Consider the following 15,389-nt stretch of genomic DNA (forward strand, 5'->3'; position numbering starts at 1 on the left):
CATTGTTCCATTGTAAAAAACAAAACATACTGGTTTACAGTACTCCAGATAAATATTTTTATTTTCAGATAAACCCTTTAATATGGATAAATGGGACGTATTCAAAATATAACGTATGTGCAGCCCTTGAATGGTTGTGGTGTAATAAGCCTGGCAAGGATAAAAGTACATAAATGCAGTAAGACTATAGGCCAGTGTAGTGACAAAAACATTTAATTTAAAATAATGGCAGTGTGTGGTACAGCTGAACCCACAATTACAATAAAAAACTATGCACCCAACACACCAGCCATGAGCATCGTGGACACTGAACCCCAGAAACACAACCGAAAACATGTAAAAACTTTGTATTTGACAACTTAATACATAATGAAAAAAAGCAACACAATCAAAATAAGATTATTAAAAATGTCCTCATATCAAAATGGTCTTACAATGTACAGAAATGCAATAAAAAATATTGGCCTCCAGTCACTAAAAACATCAATTGATCCACAAAAAGTTTCTTGGTATGAAAGGGAAAACAGTAGTGAGAGGTTAGACGTTTTCAATGTTGTAAGCCTGGCGGATGTTTAGGGTGTCTCTAAGCATGAGATCTCGCAGGCGCCACAAGGCGTTGGCCATGGTTGTGTGGGCCCCTTTGCTCTTCAACCAGTGGGAAGGAAGTCGGCTCTCCTGTTCTTTGGATAAGTGGATATCTCGTCTCCGAGCTGAAATGAGAAATGAGAGATAATAAGAATCAAGTGCAGCGTACTTATGGAAGAAACTGTGTTTGGGGGGCAGCAGATAGTTTTTTTTCCTGGTACCACATTAAAGCTATGCCTTTACATATTTTATATAGAGACGATAGGGGACATGGGTTGCTAGATGGCCGCTAGCACATCTGCAATACCCAGTCCCCATAGCTCTGTGTGCTTTTATTGTGTAAAAAAAACGATTTGATACATATGTAAATTAACCTGAGATGAGTCCTGTCCCAGACTCATCTCACATACAGGACTCATCTCAGGTTAATTTGCATATGTATCAAATCAGTTTTTTTACACAATAAAAGCACACAGAGCTATGGGGACTGGGTATTGCGTATGTGCTAGCGGCCATCTAGCAACCCATGTCCTCAGCTCTATACACAAAATCCCGGTGACAGGTTCCCTTTAACATAATAAGTTTAACCATTTAATCAGATCACCAGTACCACTCCTGAGAACACAAGGTCATTTTTTTCTAGCGCCCGCCAAAGCAAACATGTACAGAAACCTTTATATTGTAGGCGCAGGAGCAGTTACAGGAGTTAGAGGCTGGGCTAAGACGACAAAAAATAGTGTCCGGTAAATTAGTGCGGATACTATACCATGTACACATTAGATTTGTCCAAGATGTCCATATAAAATGCATCCATGTCGCTGAAAGTAATCTCTGATGGTGCAGGTGCATTAGGGAAGCAGTTCTCCTCTTACAAATTTACTATTATCGTCTTTTTTCTACAACCCCTATGCGGTCCTAAAGCATCTCTAAGGTCAAGGACTATGAACAAATTAACCCTGAAACTCCCTTGGCACTGAGTGCAGCACATAAAGCTACTTTCACACTTGCGTTTTGGCTTTCAGTTTGTGAGATCCGTTCAGGGCTCTCACAATCGGTCCAAAACGGATCAGTTTTGCCCTAATGCATTCTGAACGGAAAAGGATCCGCTCATAATGCATCAGCTTGCCTCCGATCAGTCTCCTTTCCGCTCTGGAGGCGGACACCAAAACGCTGCCTGCAGCGTTTTGGTGTCCGCTTGACGAAACTGAGCCAAACAGATCCGTCCTGGCACACAATGTAAGGCTACTTTCACACTAGCGTTCGATCGGATCCGTTCTGAACGGATCCGATCATAATAATGCAGACGGAGGCTCCGTTCAGAACGGATCCGTCTGCATTATTTTAGCATATAACAGCTAAGTGTGAAAATAGCCTCGTACGGATCCGTCCAGACTTTCAATGTAAAGTCAATGGGGGACGGATCCGCCTGAAGATTGAGCCATATTGTGGCATCTTCAAACGGATCCGTCCCCATTGACTTACATTGTAAGTCTGGACGGATCCGCACGCCTCCGCACGGCCAGGCGGACACCCGAACGCTGCAAGCAGCGTTCAGCTGTCCGCCTGTCCGTGCGGAGGCGAGCGGAGCGGAGGCTGAACGCCGCCAGACTGATGCAGTCTGAGCGGATCCGCTCCATTCAGACTGCATCAGGGCTGGACGGCTGCGTTCGGGTCCGCTCGTGAGCCCCTTCAAACGGAGCTCACGAGCGGACCGACGAACGCTAGTGTGAAAGTAGCCTAAGTCAATGGGGACGGGTCCGTTTTCTCTGACACAATCGAAACGGATCCGTCCCTATTGACTTTCAATGGAGTTCATGACGGATCCGTCTTGGCTATGTTACAGAATATACAAACGGATCCGTTCATGACAGATGCATGCGGTTGTATTATTGTAACGGATCCGTTTTTGCAGATCCATGACGGATCCGCCCAAAACGCAAGTGTGAAAGTAGCCTAAAAGGTTAATTGCCAGCACTGGCACTTTCGTGACAACCCAGCCACCACAGTGGATTTTACTGGTACACTAGCATTACCTGCGATATTGTGATGATGGAAATGTATGCTAAGTACCGATTGCCACTTAGGACATGCATCTTTGTCATGGGTGAGGAAGGGGTTAAAGAAGTGACCCATTTGAACATAGCGGATCTTGGTTTCGCCTCTCACCTGACAATGTCTGGTCCCATTTGCTGATGCAATTAGATTCTGCTGTTAAGCCTTCTATATACTTCAAGTACGCTTCAGAATGGAGTAACCTTTGAGTCCTTGGAGGGGGTGCAACAAATATTGGGGTAGATGGCTGCTGCATGACAGGCTGATTAGCTTGAGTCTGACCTGGATAAGGCGGCGGTGCCTGCTGCCCGGGTTGGACTAGAAGACCCATCTAGAAATTAAGCAGGAAGATGACTGAGATTAACATTGTTTGAAGAGCGTTTGGATATCTAACAACATACATGTTCAGACTGTGCTGCGGTGTGCAGTAAAACCACGTGTCAAATGGTCCCCTCAAACGCAGACCTCCAGGTCCAGGATTGTTGCTATAAGGGGTAACTGGTAACTTACAGATAGATCGTTCATACAATCTCCATATAATGTATAGATGGATGTATGTACATTAGCTGGTCTACCTGCACAATGTTAACATGATAAGGTAATTGGACGTCCGTTCTGCTCAGCTATGGGTACAGAACCACGGCATGATGGATGCGAATGGCATCAACAATAATGGGGTCTTTTGGGGTTATGTCAGGGAGTCTGGCATTTTTGTGAAAAAAGTAGTGATGCAGCATGATATTTTGTCCAGCTTTTTATTGGGATCTATAAAGGAGGATCCGAAAGAAACCTCCAATGCCGATGAGGAAGCCTTAGAGGAAAACCCCTCAATACCAACTGGTCTCATTGTTGCATAGGTGGGAGACCACCTATGTGACTGAATCTGCCATTTATTGTCATTTTCATTTATCTCTGAAGCAAACAGAAAATATGTTGGAAATGGTATTAGACGTTGTAATGTGTGGTCTCTGGTGTATGGTTTCTGTCTTCTCTGACTGTGCTTGTACATTATCAGGGCACTATAGTAGTTAAAGGGGCTGTGTCTTCTCAGGCAATGGTGGCCTATCGCTAATATATGACATCAATGTCATACAAAAAACAAAATGACTGCACACCATTATGTTTGCTTCATGGATATGCACCTGTGATTCTGAAGGTTCTAGTCTAAATTCTCTTGTTATCAGTGTCATAAAGACATAGGACCTGCCTCTGGGACACCCTCCTATCTCCAGAACAGGGCCCCCAAAGCGAAGAAGAGTGCACAACACATGCGGGGCATGTCCTCCATTCACTTCTACTGGAGTTCCGAAAATAGCCAAGCGAGAGCGCTCCTGCTATTTTCGGAACTCCCATAGCGGTGAATGGAGAGCTCACCGCACATGCACGGCCACCTCTGCATTGACCTCTATGGGACTGTCAGAAATAGCTGAGCCAGCGCTGGGCTATTTTGGGAACTACTATATCAGTGAATGAAGACTGGCCGCGCTTGCGCTGTGCGCTCTACTTTGCTTTAGGGGGCCGATTCTGGAGATTGGAGCAGGTCACAGAGGTGGGACTGCACCTATCTAAGCTAATGATTTGCCATCAATGTCTGAGAACGGAACACAGACTTCCAACTAATACTTTCGGCTAGGTTAATATGGGTATGCCACATGTAGTAGATCCAAAGTGTATCCGGCTGAAATCCAGAATTTCAGGGGGGAAATGCTGTGGAGTTAACAGCAAATGTTCTGCAAAGGAGGAAATCCACGGGAGATATCCGCAACAATAGATTGACATCCTGCAGATTTATCTGGGTGGATACGGTCACAGAAAATATCTGCAGTGTGAATGAGATTTATTTTCATCCACTTCTCTGCTACTGTAAACGGCTTAAGATTTTTCACACGCAATTCCGCAGCAATTAGTCTACGTGCGGCCATACTCTATGAGCGTTTAATTCTTTTCTCCCATTAATATATTATAAAACTGCCTGGACTTACCTGCTGATTGTAAGGGTTGTTTCCAGCTGCAGTTGTCCCTACCATGGAAGACACACCTTGGGCCATGACTCCTGGAATGAATACATAGATATTTAACATTAATGTTCACTGTATTTTCAAACAATTTAAATTTCATTTAATAAAGAATGGTGTGACTAGCAAATTTCTAAATCACTTGATTTAAAGGGGTTCTGCACTTTGTTTCAACTGATGATCTATCCTCTGGATAGATCATCAGCTTCTGATCGGCGGGGGTCCGACACCTGGTACCCCGCCGATCAGCTGTTTGATAAGGCAGCAGCGCTCCTGTAGCCCCGCGGCCTTCTCACTGTTTACCGCCGGCCCACTAACATCACGACTAGTATTAACTAGCGTGGGCAGGGCTAAGCTCCATTTAAATGAACACAGCTTAGCCCCGCCCCCACACTAGTTGATACTAGTTGTGACGTCAGTGGGCCGGCGGTAAACAGTGAGAAGGCTGCGCCGCTACTGGACAGCTGATTGGAGGGGGTCCTGGGTGTCAGACCCCGCCGATCAGAAGCTGATGATCTATCCACAGGATAGATCATCAGTAAAAACACAGTGCAGAACCCCTTTAAAAACAATCTGCCTGCATCTACCTGAAAAAGCTGTAAAGTCATGGCCACTAGGAGTTTCACTTCCACCTAATTTGCAGGCAAGATCTGTCCCTGGTAACAGAGACCCAGAAGAGGCTCAGAGGAAATGGGGGCATGTCAGAGCTAGCTCAGATCCGGAGAATGCTAAAAGAACTGCTTCTGAACATCACAAGAGCCTCCTGTCTGTCTGGAAGTGTGATTTATCCTTCCTTATCTGTGAGACCGAAGCTCAAAACATTGTGGTGGGAAGCAAGGGAAAACATTTCACAGCAAAACAGTGCTGGCAGATTTTACAGAAGGAGGCCACCCCTGCTTCTGAGTGAAATGCATCTAGCTGAAACAGGAAATAATATGGCTGAGGAAGACATTAGGGAAGCCCAAAAAAGATCTACATCTTAGTGATTGTACAAAGAGGCACGGCCATTATGCAAACTTTTTTTTTTAAACTCAGGTACACTTTAAACTTACTCAGTCCAACAAAATCATGCTTTACATAGCCCTAATAATAAAAAAAAAAAAAAAAAAAACAGGCCTTGAATCTAAACCATCAAAATATTTCATAGTGGACCCAAAACCATTTCACTGGACTCTCTGTGCTTGTAATACAGGAACAGTCATAAGACAGGATTCTCTTCTTTAAAGAGCAACAGCCACTTGTACTGGTGTTAAAGGGGTTGTCCGGGCTTTTACTATTGATGACCTATCCTCAGGATCAGATCGGTGGGGTCCGACACCTGGCACCCCCGCTGATCAGCTCTATGAGGAGACGGCTTGCGCAGTGTGCACGTGAAGTCTCCTTTCTCTCTTCCAGTCCGCTGCTGCTGTCTATGGTGAGCAAGAAGAGAAGGGAGAGAGGACATATGCACCGCACGTGCCGTCTACTCATACAGCTGATCAGCGGGGGTGCCAGGTGTCGGACCCCTGCCGATCTGATATTGAGCACGGGTCATCAATAGTAAAAGCCTGGACAACCACTTTAAGCTGTAGATACAGCACTTACACTTTTGGTGGCCTATATGCAGGATAAAAAAAAAACTAATTTTATATGTAATACAATGTTAGATAACCATTTCCTTTCCTATAGGGTACGTCCACATAGGATGTAAAATGCAGCATAAAAATCTGAGTAACATGCAGATTTTGCTGCCAATTTTACCGAAAAGGCCGAACTCTGCTGTGGAAATCTGCAGCATAAAAGGACATTCTGCGGATTTAAAATATGCGCCTCATGTCACTTTACTCTGTGTGCTTTCTTTGCAGAATGTGCATAGGATTTCTTAAACTCTCCTCCACACTGCTGGTGCTGTAAAATACTGCGGACTTGCCGCACACACCTGCAGAATTTTTACTCTTTGTGTGGAGGTGCCCCAAAGGTCCATCTCTATGTGCAATACACAGAGGTGAGATATAATAGAAAAGCAGATAACGGTAAATAATGAACATCTAGAGGTCTTCACTGCTGCAACACAAAATGACTGAAGAGCTCAGATTGGAGAATACTGTATGTGGCCATGAAGCAGATCGTCTCATACAGACATCTACTGTCCAAATACATTTCCCAAAGCAGCTCTGTAAAATGAAAGGTGGAATCTGATTGGTTCCTATGGGCATCTTAGCCAGTTTTCCTTTACTCCAGTTTTGATAAATCTCCCCTAAGGGTCTAGTATGAGGACACTTGGTCCAGCAGTATTATATTGCCCATTTCACGTGTACTGTATAAGATATGATGACATAGTTCAGCTGCATACCCCCAAATCTTGCCGTAACAGATGACTATTTTATTTATTTTCATAAAAATTCAGTCTATACTACCTAAATAAATATTTTGTCTTAGGGTACATTCACACGACTGCGCCAAGTTTTGCAGTGCGTGTGCATTCTGCATTTTGAGGAACGCACATTTTGAGGAACGCATACTCTATATTTTTTCCGGGGCTGCGGAACTAAACTACGGATGCGGACAGCACACTGTGTGCTGTCCACATCTGTTGCCGCCCTATTGAAATTAATAGCGCCAGACCCGTTCCGCAGAACGGATGTGGACCCCTTATCACGGTCGTGTGAATGTAGGCTTACTGTATTTTCTGGACCAAATTACCAAGCACTCCAAGTTTTTTTTTTTTTTTTACACATATATTACTAGCTCACCACCAGTATTCTAGCAGTGTACTTTATTACACCCTGACTTGGTTATGTCCATACATTCATAATAATCATTACGGGGACCTGGTCATGTGACCTCAAGTCTGACACCTTACTCTAATGTGTAAACAGGAACTCAATCTCTCCCTGTGGCCGACTTCCTGTGAACTACAGGATGACATCACCACCAATCAGATCCCCCCCTCCCCCCCCACCCTCCATTTTCCTCTGTATATCCATGTATTCTGCTGGAGATATAATGTCTCCCCCCATATAAAGGACCAGGAGTTCAGATATATAGTAGGTAAGTCTATACAGTGATTAGCTGAAGTTATATAATCCTCTTGACTCATACTGAGTCTGTACTATCTGTGTGTGCTGACTCTCCAGTGTAGTTCTATGGGATGTAGCTTCACACTGGTCTCCCTGCCTCCTGCATGTAAGAGCTGACAAGGTAAAGAGAGAGGACAGGCAGACAGACAGACTCAAGCTGGATCATATAGGAGAACATGGAGACCCTGCACAAGCTGTGTCACTGATCAGTCATGGCTGACACAGTAGTGCAGTTTGGTACAAGTGTATACACATCTTTAAAGGGGGTTATCCAAGACTGTCCCCCTCCCCAACCCCACAATGCCCGTACCCGCTATACTGCGCATACTTCCCTGGTCCCTGATGTTGGTTTCCTTCCGGTTTTCTCCATGGCCTGTTGGGAAGGAAACCTGCGTCTGCGACCAGGTAAGTATGGTCAGTATCGCAGGACTGGGTATTGTTGTGGGCGGTTTGGGGGTTTTGTTCAGTCCTTTAATAATGGCCTATCCTGCACTATATAGGCAAAGAAAACAAGAAAACAGAGTGCTTCTTTAATATATAGGTTTTAGGGTATGTGCACTTCTGTGGACATGTTGGTGTCACACATATTACAATGACACGGCTGCAGAATCTGGTGAGCACCCTGCGCTTTTAACCCACAGGGAACCTGACTGAAGTCTCTTTATTTTAGACCCCAACCTTCATTTTAACGATTATTAGGGTTCAGGCAACCATATCCCCACAGATTCCATCTACTGCTATTAACACAGCTCTTGAGCTGCTTTCACAATCGCGTCGGAAGCTCCATTCGGAGCCTCCATCACAGAAGGCAGCAAAAATAGCTGAGTGAAAAGTCCTGTATGCGCAACTTTTTTCTCCGCTAAAAGAAAAAAAAAAAAAAATCTCCCGAACGGAAACCTAACAGATCTTATTATAGTCAATAGGATCTGTTAGACTCCGTTCCGGTCAGTTATTTGCCGAATCAGGCACTTTCGTTATTTCCATTCTTGTGCAGAAGAATGGAAATCGTAGCGATGATGTAAATGCAGCCTGATTTTACACTTGATATACTTTACCAACTAAGACATCAGGCACCTGCCACAGCAGGTATCTGGCTACATAGGCGGAAGAGATGGGGCTACACATTACATTAGCTGCCTGCCATCTCATTCTAAGGGCACAGAGACAGCCACATGGTAAGACTTATGGCATGTTTTATGGTAGCGGAAAATGTTGCAAGCGACCTGGTGACTACCACAAACATTCCAGCATGGTTGCGCTTTATGCAGTGATCACCATGTAGATGAAGCCTAAGTGATTACCTAGAAGCTGTTTCTAAAGTTTCTGTTACTTGGTTAATATAGTAGTTATTGTGCAGTATTAGTGGACTAATTCACTTGAATGGTATCCAGCGCTGCAGTAACCAGGCACGGCCACTACACAGTGAACGGCGCTGTGGTGTTCCAGTGTACTGCAGCTCCCGCAACAGAGGTGCCAGGAACGGAACCCTAGACAACCCGATATTGAAGACCTAGGCTAAGGAGAGGTCATCCAGATTAACGGCTCGGAAAACCGTTTTAAACAGCGCATATATATTGTGGATAAATAACAGGATAAACATTACCAATGAGCCACATGTGGCATCAGCTATAGAGATCTAACAGCACCATTGAAGATGGCTCCCAGAGAATGTGTATAGTTGGGGAAATGCATTAACACATAAGAAATTTTAATAAAAGGGCTTTGATCGAGATAATTAAAAATCTCTGACATGTCCCCAAATGCTGTAAAACAATAAACAATGTTAAACTTGTTTCTTTTTCCACCGTTCTCTGCGCCGCGATTAGTGTTTTCCTGATGCTGCTTCTTTATGGACACGCAGGTGTATGGCATGTGACTGCTGCAGCCAATCATTGTCCTCAGTGGTAGCCAACTAGGGGGCTTGTCTGAGATTTTTAACTATCTCACACAATCCCTTTAAGGTGACCATACACCTCAAACAAATAGGTCTCCTATGGAAAGTGGCCTCCTCAGGGCTATCAGATTCTGACAGCAAGTCTAACCGGCTAGGGCTCGGAATATTCCACGAGGAGAGATCCTCAGAAATGTACAAATTTACTAGAGAACAATTTTGTGCAGATATGGATACGGAAATGCTAATAAACAATTCAAATATTAGCCGTCATGATTCTGTATACACACAAGCATCCGAAGTGAGAGGTGGAATGGAGGCGAGTGATTTATGACATTCTTACCCTGCAGCGGGATGCCCGGTATGCCTGGTATACCTGGATGAAGGAGGTGGGGAGGTGGTAACACCCCATGATGATGAGGCTGCATGCTGCCCATGCTAATAATGCCATCAACTGGGCCCTGCATGGGTGGCAGGCCAGGCGGATAGCCCCCTATCATGCCTTGAAGAACAAACATGCATCAATAACATGCAATACAATGGATTAATACAAACATGCACTACCATGAAAAAAATGGCGTTAGTTTAGTGATATTAATGTTGTGAACAGATATAAATGAGTTAGCATTTTAACAAGGAATAAAACATGTCACGTTAATAACTAGATAATGAGAGGATGGAAATTATTCAAATGTGTCAGCAATGCTTAGAACAGGTCCCCCATAGGGACCGATGGTTCTTCATAACTATATTGAGTGGGATGAAATGGTAAGATTAAAAGCAGAGTCTCCAAAGCACCACCCAGACCATTAGTTCTACAGGGAGGTTCTGTATCTATAATATTTCACCTTTGCGAGATTCAGTTTCGTGGTCAAAATGCAAATGAAAGCCATTTATACCAAGCCACTGCTATCCAGACGGCCTCCCCTGCCAGCAATACATGAAGAGCGTGAAGCTACGGACCATTTGTAGATGTATCTTCAATTAAATACCCATTTAAAAAAAAACACACACACCAGCAAGAAATATTACACTCAGTATAAATTACCCTTGATGGGGATTTATATCCACTATTAGAAATAAGGACACCGATATCATGGCCAGACATACCGGCCTAATGAACCATCAGGATATGGAGCGATTTAAATATATGTGCAATTTAGAGTCCACAGTATTGTGATTGTCCATATATCCAGGGGTTATGACCACCCTGCAATCCAGCAGTGGTGGTCTCGCTTGCACACTATAGGAAAAAGGGCCGGCCTCTCTGGTGGCCAGGACCATGGCAGAGCGCATAGGAACACGTGTGCAGCCGCTTCCGTCCCAGCCACCTCATATCTGTGCTGCAGCAGTGGTCATAACCTCTAGACCTGAGCAGTGTATAATGAAATGAAAAAAATAAATCCAGCCAGCAAAGAAGGCAATTTGGACAATCACAATACATTAGTAAGTGCCTTATATTAACTTTCCCTACATTTGCTAAAGTCAGACAACCCCTTTAACCAGACTCATTTGGTTCATTTGAACTGTGGAAGATGCCATGGTATGTCTGTGTGAAGTATCCTACCATACTTTTCACCCTGTAAGACTCAATTTTTCCCACCCAAAGTGGGATGGGGGGTTGGGGTGGGGGTCAGTGCATCTTATGGGGCAAATACTAATGAGCACTTCCATTATGGAAGTGCTCATTAGTACAGGAGGACCGGCAAACGGTGAATGCAGCACTCCCTGTGGGGGCTCTGTACTCACCGCTTCCTGGTCTTCTCCTGCAGTCTTCTCACGCGGTGCTGTGACCTCAGCACAGTGCAGCAGGAAGAGCGCTAGATCGCAGAGGTAAGCCGATTTATTTATCCGAGGTCTGATTCACATGCAGCGATTATTAACATGGAGGTCTGATTGGGGGGGGGGGGGGGGGGGGGGTCTTAGAAACATTGGGCATCTGATCTAAGGTCTGATTGGGTGTCTGATCTGAGGTCTTATTAACATTGGGGTCTTTTTTTTCTTATTTTCTTCCTCTAAAACCTAGGTGCGTCTTATATGGTGAAAAATGTCTCCATGGAATGATCATTATGTAATTTATGAGGTGGGCATTATTAGCTGGTCTAAGACAAGCACATGCCTCTCAAACCGCCTCTCAGAGCTTACCCTTTCCATACAAGACACTGGGAAACTGACTGCTGCTTACCATTCATATCACTACCATATGTTTTATAGGGGTTGTATGATATCAGGTGGAAAAAAAAATAAGTCTGTGCTCTTTCTAGAAAAATAACATTCTACCTGGTATTGGAGCACAGCTCCGCTCAAGTAAATGAGGCCAAGCTGCAATACTACTCACAGCCCTTGGACCCAAGACTATAGATACCATTTAAAGGGCTTTCAATAAACTTTTGATATGTCATAACAACATATGAAAGGTTTTTATTGGTGGGGGTCTGAGTGCAGAGACCCCCACCGCTCACATAACATGCTCTTGCTGCAGGAGACGGACTCCATAGAAAGTCTATGGCCCTGCAGCGAGCAGAGAGCGTGCCATGTGATCACTTCTCTCCTCATTCTAGAGATCAGTCTCAACATCCAGCCCCCCACTGATCAAAACCTTTGCTATATTGCTATGACAAATCAAAAGGCTTTTTGAAAGCTCAAACAAGTTAACTGAAGAAACAGTATAGAATAAGTAAAGCTGGAAGAAATGACAATAACATGTAACCAGGTGACTACATTATGTCTGCTCATAACTATTAATCAATGTGTATTCATTAGTGTGCCAATGAGACTCGCTGCTACCTGTAGACAATGGATTCACACAGTCAGGGCTTTTGATGCAGTTTTTGAAGCCAAAGCCAGGAGTGGATTTAAACAGACAAGTAAAATAGTATCTGTCCTGAATCTGCGGTATCACCCTTACACATTTCCATTTGTCAATATTTCAGCAAAGTGAATCATAGGACAGCAGTAGCCACTTCTATACATCAGTTAACAATGCAACATATCAGCAAAGATGTTCTAGGCTTAAAGGGGCTTTCCAAGATATGTTACTGATGACCTATCCTTCGGATGCGTTATATTAGTATCCGATTGGAGGGGGTCCAACACCCAGGACCCTCACACTTTCAGCTGTTTGAGAAGGCAGTGCCCCAGACTTCTCGCAGCTTTTCCTAGGCCATGTGATGGCACATTCATTGGTTACATGGCCTAGGCGCAGCTCAGTCCCATTGAAGTGAATGCGGCTGAGCTGTGATACCAAGCACGGCCGCTATCGAATAGAATGTGCTGTGCTTGGTGAGGCCGAGAGAAAGCCACAGGGTCAGAGGATAGGTCATCAGTAAAAATATCTTGGAAAAGTATTTTAACGCCATCAGTTCACTAGGGAATAACACCCCCAATATTTTGGCGACACATTAATAATATCAAGTTTCTAATTAAATATGGGCATACAGTGCAAATCATGTATTTCTGCCACTACAAGACTGGAACGCGCACACATTCATGCATAGTCTACCTGAGGCCGGTGTCATCTGCTGGTTAAGCATTCCCATCGGCGTTGGTGGAGGTACAACTCCCATTAGAGCTCCCACAGGAGTGCCAGCTCTGGGAGAAGAGTTCTGCTGCTGCTGTTGCTGCTGTGCTGCTCGCTCCCTTTCTTGTTGCTCTGCTACTTTGGCAGCACGTTCTGTAAAAAACAAATATATAATCAATGTCATCTTTAGTGTGAAGTAAAAATTCAGCTGCTGTATTTGTATTCACAATAAGGGAGACTACAGTCCTTTCATTGTGTTTATTGGCGGTGGTCCCAGATGACAAACCCACATGCACAAGTAGGATGGGCCATCAATACTTTAATGGTCACTGACTTTTCAACAAAGTACAAGTGAAGATAAAAAAAAAAAAAACTTTATAATATATCTTATCAGAGAAAAATGCCTCAGTTTCCACTTATCAGGCACTTCACTCTCAATTCTCAGCTAAACCTGTCTTGTGATACAAAGATGGACTATTAGCTCACTTAAGGGTCAGATTATAGAGGCCCTATTGCTCTGGGTGGGCAGGGTAAGCAGGACTTGTTGGTTTGATCACAGAGCTCAGCCCTGTCCATCATATGTTACCTGCAGACAGGGGAGTATAAAGCACCCGAGAGATCCAGCACTCATCAGATCCACTGTGCAGAAGACGAGACAATGAACCAACTCAGCGCTGGGGCAATGGATCTTCTGCTGCTTCCTAAGCTTAGGAAGCGGCATCTGATTCACCGTGCAAGCACCAAGTCACTGGGCCTCGGCGCTGCTGCGAGATCACAGGGCTAGATAGGATGTCCAGCCAATCACTCAAAGGGGAGGGGGAAGTACAGAGCGTAGAGGGGGCCTTGCGCTAGTGCCAGAGCTTTGAGCGCTATGCCCAGCCCCCTGGTGCTCTGACTAGGTAATTTGCATAAAATATAAAAGTTAATATCTAAGCCATTATTACGCCTTTATAGAAAAGAAAGATAACCGTTTACTCAGCACGATGAACCCTACCAGGCAATATGCCTGGTTTAATAGGGCTGATCATGCTTACAGAGGCTCTTTAAGTATAATACAGAACTACATATGGAGCAGTTCCCTAATGTATGAGTTTGTATACTTATGAACTGACGTTCTATATTTTGATATAGATATAGTTTATTATAGATAAGGTGTCTGTAAAATATGAGAGATATTGCTCCTTTTCTTGCCTCCTTACGTTGACGGTCATACGATATGGACAGGGATTTTAAAGCGAGGTCATACTGCAGTCAGCTCCGTATTTTACCTTCATAATCCGCTTTTTTTGTTGCCTCCAGGTTCCGCCACTCTGTTCCTACCAATCTGCTGAGTTCACCAAAGGAGTAGTCTGGATGTTGAGCTTTTATAATTGCCCTCATTTCGCTACTGAAGAGGATGTAACCGCTCATGTTAATCTTCCTCTTGCCTCCTTCTTTCTTAGTGCTGTTCTTGCCAGACTTAGGTGTTGACTAGAATGGAGAAAACGTTAGCTATTTCTTTCAGATGTTCAAAAAGTAACACTGCTCTTATTATAAAAAATAAAATAAAAAAAAAAGGGATAATTTAGAATTACTGAAACCCAGTGAAAAGGCCATTTTTTTTCCGGTGGCTGTTGCTGACACCAGGCAGTCTTATGCTATCTGTGGTTAGAGAGTGGACAGTTTTGGTATGGTTCTATGTTAGATGAGATATAGGAAATGGAGACACATAAGGAAAAAAAAAAAAAAAAAAACAAGCTAGGAAGACATTCAGCAGATACGCAAGCACAGCCACGACAAAGCAGCAATACCACGCAATCTGCCCTCCCGCCCCAGAGAGAAGAGATTACTATCCATCTAAATACTGGAAAAAGAACAGTGGGCCTGACCTCGGCTCTGAGAATTTACCTTTACGTTGTCTAACACCTGTTTGGGTAATTTGCTGTCCACTGTCTCCCCTGGTTCGCCATCTTTCGTTTGTCTGTCACTGGGTGTCTCAGTGGGTTCTGCCTCTGTTAGGTTTTCCCCTTGCGTCAATGAGGAAGGGGAGGGCAGCCTGACCGCTGGCGTCAGGTCGTCGGTGCATCGGGGGGAGCTTGGTTGAGCGGCGCCCTGATTTAGTGTTTTAAAACACCAATTGCAAAGGATTAACAAAAAAAAAAAATCTGCATTTGTAAAAAAGAAACTTCTTTGTTCAGACAGGGAATAGCATGAGCTATGAGACAACATATATGTATACGTGGTATTGCTGCTTTTCTTTATTTTGTCCAAGCGGCAAAGCCTCTGCA

The 15,389-nt window shown here is 44.1% G+C and overlaps 1 protein-coding gene across 3 annotated transcripts in view; it reads right to left on the reverse strand.

Annotated features, from left to right (window-relative positions):
- Positions 1-43: 43 nt before the first annotated feature.
- The window catches only part of PBRM1 (polybromo 1), an 83,922-nt gene continuing 68,576 nt past the window's right edge, over positions 44-15,389 (reverse strand). For 2 of the 3 annotated variants that reach the window (XM_044302084.1, XM_044302082.1), the window contains exons 25-30: positions 14,391-14,592; positions 13,105-13,275; positions 9,946-10,104; positions 4,620-4,690; positions 2,752-2,968; positions 44-710 (exon numbers count right to left, since the gene is read on the reverse strand). In XM_044302084.1, the coding sequence (XP_044158019.1) occupies positions 538-710; positions 2,752-2,968; positions 4,620-4,690; positions 9,946-10,104; positions 13,105-13,275; positions 14,391-14,592 (993 nt within the window). In that variant the 3' untranslated portion in view covers positions 44-537. The remainder of the gene's footprint in view (positions 711-2,751; positions 2,969-4,619; positions 4,691-9,945; positions 10,105-13,104; positions 13,276-14,390; positions 14,593-15,389) is intronic. The other variant, XM_044302083.1, reaches the window with a different exon arrangement.

Source organism: Bufo gargarizans, chromosome 7, assembly GCF_014858855.1.
Source record: "Bufo gargarizans isolate SCDJY-AF-19 chromosome 7, ASM1485885v1, whole genome shotgun sequence".
In the NCBI taxonomy this organism is placed as follows: Eukaryota; Metazoa; Chordata; class Amphibia; order Anura; family Bufonidae; genus Bufo; species Bufo gargarizans.